We start from the raw sequence: 8,599 nt of genomic DNA on the forward strand, positions 1-8,599 counted from the left end.
TCACAATAGCGCATGTTTGCATATTTTATTTAGAAAATAAACTATTGCACAATCTTTAGGAAATCATTTTAAGGAGAGGGAATGTATTCCTTTCCTGGGTGGTGGTGATTCAAACATCTGTGGAGGAGGAAAAACACCATTGATTTGATTAGATTTATATATCATATAATTGCCCTGTGGACCATAAGCGTTTAATATTTCATAAAAATATTTTGTAAAGGCAAACTTTGGGTCGTTTTTTTTTTTTTTTTTTCGTATGGTCTTCTATGGCAGCACTGCAACTCGTACACAAATCACTTGTCAAAATAGCGCGTGTTTGCATATTTTATTTAGAAAAGAAACTACTGCACAATTTGCATATTTTATTTAGAAAAGAAACTACTGCACAATCTTTAGGAAATCATTTTAAGGAGAGGGAATGTATTCTTTTCCTGGGTGGTGGTGATTCCAACATCTGTGGAGGAGGAAAAACACCATTGATTCGATTAGATTTGGAAACTGAATAGGATTGTTTTTACTGATTGGGCCACAAATATGACAATTAGTTCTATGCACCACCAATATGGATTTTTAAAAGGAAAAAGTTTGATTAAAGTAGACGTTGATCAAAGATTTGAAATGGTTGATTTTATGTTCAATGCCAAACAGGTTTTCCCTCTAATGACCGTTCCTTGCACTTACAATCATTTAACAACAAAAACGTGAATTATTCATGTGGCTGCTCTCACCTCTCCATGTCCTGGACTAGTCCTGCTTTTTGGGGTTGTTGACGGCCACGTAGTGGTACAAGACAACCAGCAGGAACAGCGACACGCCGAGCATGTTAGCAAATATGGCCAACTGTACGTCTGTCACCATTCTGTAAGGCACGGGCAGATACAATATTACATTTATTTTCATTTCATGTGTCAAACGTAAGAAAACTTAGTGGACGACAGTTAGCTAACAAGTAAATATCACTAGCAAGCATAAAACGTCGAAAAACTATAATATTGCAGTTATTTTGTTTATTGTGCGGTCACTTACGTTATCTGCTTTTTTTTATCAATGTGGCTGAAATTGACGTTTTACCAGCTCACAGACAAGCTTGAGTCTCTTCCGGTTTAACAGGAAAGACACGTCACGTTCCCGATGCCAAATGTTGCGTTCCCTTACACTCGTAAATCGGACTTATCACCCACGGACACGGACGATTTAAGAAAATGTAGGTTAACAGTGAGCAAATTCAAAACTTGATATATGCTATAGACACTTTTAAAATGGTTAGATTTAAAAATGTCACCGCTACGAAATACAACTTGACACAATACATTACCGACCGACAAGGTCATTGAATCTCACACGCCCCGCCTTGTCATCGCCTGCCCACAACAAACATCTGGAAGCAATCCAAAATGGCCGCCGCGACCATGGCGGGGCTCGAAGCCCACACTATGGAGGACAAAAAAATCCAATACTTTTCGTCCATCAACTCCATGGCCAGTAAGATAATGCAAGAGAGGGAGAAAATCAAAAGCAAGCACGGTTCGATGTGGGACAAAATGTCGCCCCAGGAACAAGACAGCGCCATTGACAACAGTATCATGGATCCCCACATCCAGAGCCGATATGCGATGCACAGCGTACACCGAGAAGAGGTGGTCTGTTACCCCAAACTGCTCATGCAGACAGGCCAGAAAATTGTCCATTTCGGGGAAGAGGTGGGTTTAACGGTCTGACAGTGTAAACTAAATGTTAAAGAGCTTGGTGACAGCAACTTGCTAGCTGTGTTGCTGACTGCTAGCCACGTTCCCAGAACGTCCATCCATCCTTTTTTTTTTTTACCGCTTGTCCCTTTCGGGGTCACGTGAGGACTAGAGCCTATCCCAGCTGCACGCAGTGGGAAGGCAGGGTACACCCTGGACAAGTCGCCACCTCATCGCAGGCCAACGTACCAATGAAAATATGCAAGCTAGCTCCCCTTTAACTTCTTGATTAACAAATTGTTTACTTAACAGTAGTCAGAATTTGAGTTATTAAATGCCATTGCCGAATATTATAAAGTGTTCTCGTGCATGTGTCTTCAGGATATTACATGGCAGGATGAGCATTCGGCTCCTTTCTCATGGGAAACCAAGGTAAACATAATCACACATGTGACTTCAGGATACATTAGCCTCTTTTTTTTTAAAACTTGCATTATTTAACTAATCTTTGCATGCTGTAATAGAACATTTCCCCTCTTCACTTTTTTTTTTTTTTTTTTTAGAGCCAGTTGGAATTCAGCTTGACATCAGGCACTGCTGACCAGGCCGTGTCAGTCTCCCAGGGGGACTCGAAAACGGCAAAAAACCCTCACTCCAGTCAGATTGGCAAGTGTACGGCCGGAACAAAGGTAGTGATTGTTGTATTCTTCATTATATGCCCTTAGACATCATACTGTAATGTAAGCAAAGCGGGAGTAATGGTCTGTGTCTTTTGAGCAATTAAAAGTATTATCTTATCATTGTGTCTGTCTAGGTGTCGGTCAGTGAGAGCAGGAGGCCTGAGGAGGAGTCTGCTTTCTGGAAGATCAGCGCGGAGAGGTCCAGGCTGGAGGGAGAGCAAGCTGACTTCCAGTCGCTTACCCCCAGTCAGATCAAATCCTTGGAGAAAGGAGAGAAGCCACTGCCCTCGTATCTGCGCCAGGTGGGTCTTCTGTCACCATCATATGTATTTTATTTCACTTGGCTTAACGTCAATGTGTTTGTCAACAGGAAACGTGTTTCCCCTCCAAAGAGCAGGAGGCGATGGCTGACCCCCACCCTCCAGCTCCATCCAGGGCTACCAAACAGAGAGCACCCAAGCCCCCAGCGCCGCACCCTCCTGCCATTGTCTCCGCCCCTGCAGTTGTGAGCGCAACACCAGCGTCCATCTCCATCTCACCGAGCCCCGCCCCTCCGGTCAGCGTCTTGTCGTCAGTAGCGGGCTGGGAGCGATCTCAGAGCACGCTGCCGGTCGTCGGCTACACCGTGGACGAGGTGTACCCCTCCAACATCCTTTCCAAGTCCCCCACTCTCTCCAGCAGCGTCGAGAAGGAGAAGGAGCCCTCGCCCGGCAGTCCCGCCTTTTCCCAGGTAGTTAACAACATCTTAACACTCACGTGCACACACCCAAATATCTCAAAATAAAGTGCAGAATGTTGATTCTTGCAGAAAAATACAAATGTAAAAGATATAATCGTTATTGACGCGCTAATTTCAACCTCCCTCGCTTAATCAAAAAAAAAAAAACGACCAAGGACTCGTTTAGGTTCCTGAGCGTAAGCTTGGGCTGTTAAAAAGTTAAAAGGGGAACTGCACTTTTTTGGGAATTTTGCCCATCACTACCACTATGAGGCACAAGAAGACAAAAGTTTTTGTTTTGTTTTTTGCATTCTAACATGTAAAAATTGGCTCGTTCTTGGTGGCTAGCAAGGCAGCTAATCAATTCTCCCTCTAAATCACTTTAAAAATGCATTCAAAAACCGTCAACAATACTTCATTTACGCTCCGTAACCTGTAGAATAACCAAACTTTAGCAAGATTATTGTAAGATTATTTTGTAGCGTCGTAACACATCGGTGTGCTACGGTATTAGCCGTAAAAGCTATATATTTTAATAGCGCTTTTATACCTTCAAGGTACTATAAAGCGCTTTGACACTATTTCAATCAATCAATCAAATGTTTATTTATATAGCCCTAAATCACACGTGTTTCTTAAGGGCTGCACAAGCCACAACGACATCCTCGGTACAGAGCCCACATAAGGGCAAGGAAAAACACCCCCCAGTGGGACGTCGATGTGAATGACTATGAGAAACCTTGGAGAGGACCGCATATGTGGGTAACTCCCCCCCTCTAGGGGAGACCGAATGCAATGGATGTCGAGTGGGTCTGACATAATATTGTGAGAGTCCAGTCCATAGTGGATCCAACATAATAGTAAGAGTCCAGTCTATAGTGGGGCCAGCAGGACACCATCCCGAGCGGAGACGGGTCAGCAGCGCAGAGATGTTCCCAACCGATGCACAGGCGAGCGGTGCACCCCGGGTCCGGACTATGGACAGCCAGCACTTCATCCATGAAGTGCTGGCAATATAGATTTTTAAAAAGAAAGAATGTTTGATTAAAGTAGACGATCAAAGATTTGAAATGGTTGATTTTATGTTCAATGCCAAACAGGTTTTCCCTCTAATGAGCGTTCCAAAGATACGAGAAAAAAATGCAAACTATGTAATAGTATCTTTCCCTATACATTATCGAAAGATTTATCAAGTGATCCCAAAGATTATCTGTCTGTTGCATTCCCAGACATATCAAACTATTTTGTTCCAAACGCCATTCTAAGCGACAAAACAGATGAACACAACTTCTTAGTGTGTGGTTGGGTCAAGGAAATTGGTATCAAGACTCTACCAGATAAAATATGCATCTTTTTTGCTCGGGTAAAGTTGCACTTCATGATTTAACTCCATGTCTACTGCCATGTTTGTTGTTGTTGTTGTTGTAGGCGTCGTTTACGAGTACAAGTTTCCCCCGTCTTTATCAAAATACAATTCTCGATGTCAACAATGTGTATGTGCTGAAAGATTCATTTATGACTGCTGCTTTTGGTAAGCTCTTTTAGGTTTTGCTCACATTTGATTACTTTCATTTAGACTTGCCGAGCTGGTGCTTTACGATTCACTCGTAGCAAAAATGCATTTTAAAAACTCAGAAAAAAGATTAAGTACAAATAATATCAAGATAATACTTAAATGAGAAATACTAAATGTTAAAAGTATTTCAAACAAGCCTTTAACGAAGTGATCACTGCAAACTTGTGCGTTCTTCAAATCGATCTGCTCCCTTGAAGTGGAGTGTGGGTCACTTTTCTCACCGTCTTTCGTCAAATCTGGCACTCTTTCGCCCTTCTTGATCGCCTCTCGAGGAAACCTGAAGATACCTTTATGCTGTTAGTGATTTGAATGGTTCCGACAGCCTGAAACAAGGCAAGCATGGGGCATTTTTCTTCGACAAAGACAAAATGCCGTCCAGAACAGTATGACAGACGCTCGCTGGCCCGCCACTTCGAGCTTTGCGTAGTTAATCAGCCAGACAGGTGACTACAACCTATAGCAGCCGGTTCAGGCAGAAAACTGCTACTAGTTGGGCCTTTTAATTAATTGCATCCGCTGCTGGTCGCTATAATGAATGACATCACAGCCTCTATTGTTCATATTAAAATACAATACAGTAGAACCATATGATATTAATTAATTCTTGAACAGGGTTTGTAAATAGAAATTAGGGCTCTGAATCTTTGGGTGTCCCACGATTCGATTCAATATCGATTCTTGGGGTCACGATTCGATTCAAAACCGATTTTTTTTTCCGATTCAACACAATTCAAAAACGATTTTTTTCCCGATTCAAAACGATTCTCTATTCATTCAATACATAGCATTTCAGCAGGATCTACCCCAGTCTGCTGACATGCAAGCAGAGTAGTAGATTTTTGTAAAAAGCTTTTATAATTGTAAAGGACAATGTTTTATCAACTGATTGCTATAATGTAAATTTGTTTTAAGTATTAAATGAACCAAAAATATGACTTATTTTATCTTTGTGAAAATATTGGACATAGTGTGTTGTCAAGCTTATAAGATGGGATGCAAGTGTAAGCCACTGACACTATTGTTCATTTATTTTTATTTTTATAAATGTCTAATGATAATGTCAGAGGGATTTTTAATCACTGATATGTTGAAATTGTAACTAATATTGATACTGTTGTTGATAATATTCATTTTTGTTTCACTACTTTTGGTTTGTTGTGTGTCGTGTTTGTGTCTCCTCTCAATTGCTCTGTTTATTGCAGTTTGTTGCTGGGTCGGGTTTGGTTTTGGAATTGGATTGCATTGTTATGGTATTGCTCTGTATTGTTTTGTTGGATTGATTAATTTAAAAAAAATATAAAAAAAAATCGATTTAAAAAAAAAAAGAGAATCGATTCTAAATCGCAAAACGTGAGAATCGCGATTCGAATTCGAATCGATTTTTTCTCACACCCCTAATAGAAATGTTTGTATATTGAAGCTAATTTAACAATGTAAATATGAAAAAAATAGTAAAAGTTTGTACACTTTAACACAATAAAAAGTGCAATATTTATAAACAAACATAACAAGGGGCTGATGTATCTTTATTAACAACGCAAAAACAACGATAAGCTGCTGTCCTTTGTATGCGTTGCTCTGACAGCACGCGCACGCTCAAGAGTCCCTTTGTTGCCCTCACAAACAATCAGAACTCACAAAAATCCTTAACTTTTTTGCTACAACAGTAAACATATCACAACATAAAATCCACTTTCCCTTGTTGTCGGCAAATGTGCAGCTGACTAGAGCGGGCAGACACGGGGAGAATGGAGGGGTGCGCGTGCGTGCGCTGAAAGAGCCAAATGCCTTCTCTTCCTCTGTGATATAAGTAGGCTTTGGCATCTTTATCCAGAAAGGTCCGGTCTTATCACAATTAAAATTTGTTGTAGGACAAAGCCTGCTTTGACAATTCTTATTCAATTCCGTACTTGCCAGCACCATAAATGTACTTCTCGCAAATCATTTTTTAAAACTTCACAGCGATTCCCTCCTTTTTATGCTGGTCTGTTGTCTTTTTGGGGACTCTTATTGAGTTAACAAAATAGACAACTAGTCTAAAGACAAAAAAAATACGGAAGAAGCATACATGCTAAAGTACTGGGAAGTGACGAGTAGTGTAGTGTACTGCCCATCAGGGACGTGGAGGGCTCCGCCTCCCCAAAATGGCTGCCAGTGGGACACAAATTGAATGAATGAAGTGTTTGTACACGAGACGTGGTTTACAAACAGAAGCATATTTGGCTCGATGTAATGGTTCGTAAATGTAAAAGTTCACAAAAAGCGAGGTTTGTAAATCGAGTTTCCACTGTACTTGGAAGTTTAACATTTTCTGCTAATAATTGCATTACATGACGTTTCGGCTTTTTCAATTTAACTTGTTATGATCATGGCTGCATTATATTGACATCAACTGTATTCATGTTTGTCATTGCCATAGTGTTTAGTTGAAGTGTTTCATCCTGCTCCCTGGTGTCCTCCCTGCAGTTCAACTCCAGCAACAACATGATGAAGACTGGGTTCGACTTCCTGGACAACTGGTAAGCAGCAGCTGAGACAGGGCCGCTGCGTAAAGGATGCCATCACCATCATCGCCACCACCACTTCACTGCTCCACATTGAGACATCTGCAGTGGCTCGTAGATCGTAAGCCTACCCTCGTTAGCTTTGAATTCTTCTTGCCAAACATTCCTTGCTCCTCATCTTTATATAATCCCTTTCCCTTTGTTAGCGCTCAATCCCAAATAGCTGGACAGGCAATCACAAATTGTCAAAATGTTCTTTCAACAACACGACAACTTCTTGGCACTTCTGTAGTAAAATAATAAATAAGCTCGCACACAATCCCGACAGCAGCAATAGTTTCTATCTTATGAGAAATATTTACGGCCAACTAGCCTGTTGTTGCTTGCTCGCCTCACGCTACAATATCACTACATAATAAATACAAGTGTTTTTTTTTATCATATTTGGTTACATTAGAGAGTGAACATATTCAACAGCTCAGTGCAGAAACTACATTCACAATATAAGCATATTGTTGGATAAATACATATTTCCAACTAAAGTCAGCATTATTAACTGTTATGGCAAAATCATGTGACTTTTTAAAGTTTTTCCTCGCAATTTTTAAACAACTAGTAGGATCAAAAACATATAATAGTAACCGCATAAACAACCAGCTGGCTTTCATTGCTAATTCCAGTCCTTTTTGTGTTACATTATATCCTAAGATGTGTTTTATTAATCGGGTGCTTTATGTAGCTTGCCGCTTGTTAAGAAATTGATCAAATGGTACCAAACATACGCAAGTTATTATGGCATGTGTTTATCTGCCTCTTTTTGTATGTTTTTAATTGATCATTTACCACCAGACGTGTTAAAGGCTTTTTTAGGCAGTTAATGCATCATAATTGCCACCAGAGAACTATTTTATTGAAGTTTATATATGATATAGAGATTATTCAGCTAGTTTACAAGTGTGCCCATGTTGTACTCCATTTTGAAGTCACACAGTACAATAAAATTAAGAAAAGTCCAAGCTGTTTGGTTATTTGTCTTATTTTATCATGTTAGAAAGCCATTGTATTGTTAAAACAGCAAGTGCAAATAATATGGAACACCGCTTTACATTTGTTTGAATTTGCCCCTTGTGAGAAAGAGCGGCTTCCATGCAAATAGGTCATAAATCATGTACCTGGTGTTAACTGAGGCGCCTCTGTCCGCCTCCCTCCAACACCTCCAGAACCCTCAATGGCCGCCTTGTGGTCACTCTTGAACATGGGAAAACTGCCTGTAAATATTTCCTTTGGAATCTGATGGCAAACGGCGCAAACTGGCAGGTTTAAATTGGCTCAGTGTTATGAGAATTCCAAACCAGCAGAGAGCAGCATGCAAATACAGTCCAGGAAGCTTCAGATTTCACAATTGTTCCTCATATAAAATCATGTGGGGGGAAAAA

The 8,599-nt window shown here is 40.5% G+C and overlaps 2 protein-coding genes across 3 annotated transcripts; one reads left to right on the forward strand and one right to left on the reverse strand.

Moving 5' to 3' along the window:
• Window positions 1-7: 7 nt before the first annotated feature.
• Window positions 8-1,092, reverse strand: ost4 (oligosaccharyltransferase complex subunit 4 (non-catalytic)). 2 transcript variants are annotated; one of them, XM_061929411.1, is made up of 3 exons: window positions 1,027-1,092; window positions 729-859; window positions 8-117 (listed from the first exon to the last, which is right to left on the reverse strand). In XM_061929411.1, exon 2 carries the CDS (start codon window positions 856-858, stop codon window positions 745-747), a length of 114 nt encoding a protein of 37 aa, XP_061785395.1. In that variant the 5' UTR covers window position 859; window positions 1,027-1,092; the 3' UTR covers window positions 8-117; window positions 729-744. The 2 variants fall into 2 exon arrangements, with proteins under 2 accessions (XP_061785395.1, XP_061785394.1); XM_061929410.1 differs by lacking the exon at window positions 8-117 and adding an exon at window positions 309-454 and having other exon boundaries at window positions 1,027-1,065.
• A 155-nt stretch (window positions 1,093-1,247) lies between these two features.
• On the forward strand, window positions 1,248-8,179 carry lg34h1orf198 (linkage group 34 C1orf198 homolog). The gene is made up of 6 exons (XM_061929409.1): window positions 1,248-1,700; window positions 2,067-2,117; window positions 2,249-2,374; window positions 2,500-2,667; window positions 2,736-3,095; window positions 7,126-8,179. Exons 1-6 carry the CDS (start codon window positions 1,395-1,397, stop codon window positions 7,180-7,182), a joined length of 1,068 nt encoding a protein of 355 aa, XP_061785393.1. The 5' UTR covers window positions 1,248-1,394; the 3' UTR covers window positions 7,183-8,179.
• Window positions 8,180-8,599: the final 420 nt, after the last annotated feature.

The sequence above is a fragment of the Nerophis lumbriciformis genome, linkage group LG34 (assembly GCF_033978685.3).
Source record: "Nerophis lumbriciformis linkage group LG34, RoL_Nlum_v2.1, whole genome shotgun sequence".
Classification (NCBI taxonomy): Eukaryota; Metazoa; Chordata; class Actinopteri; order Syngnathiformes; family Syngnathidae; genus Nerophis; species Nerophis lumbriciformis.

Coding starts and splice junctions, on each gene's coding strand:
- ost4 (XM_061929411.1), bottom strand. CDS start 858: ATGGTGACAGACGTACAGTTGGCCATATTTGCTAACATGCTCGGCGTG.
- lg34h1orf198 (XM_061929409.1), top strand. CDS start 1,395: ATGGCCGCCGCGACCATGGCGGGGCTCGAAGCCCACACTATGGAGGAC. Junction 2,375..2,499: donor AGTGTACGGCCGGAACAAAG/GTAGTGATTGTT, acceptor GTGTCTGTCTAG/GTGTCGGTCAGTGAGAGCAG. Junction 3,096..7,125: donor GCAGTCCCGCCTTTTCCCAG/GTAGTTAACAAC, acceptor TCCTCCCTGCAG/TTCAACTCCAGCAACAACAT.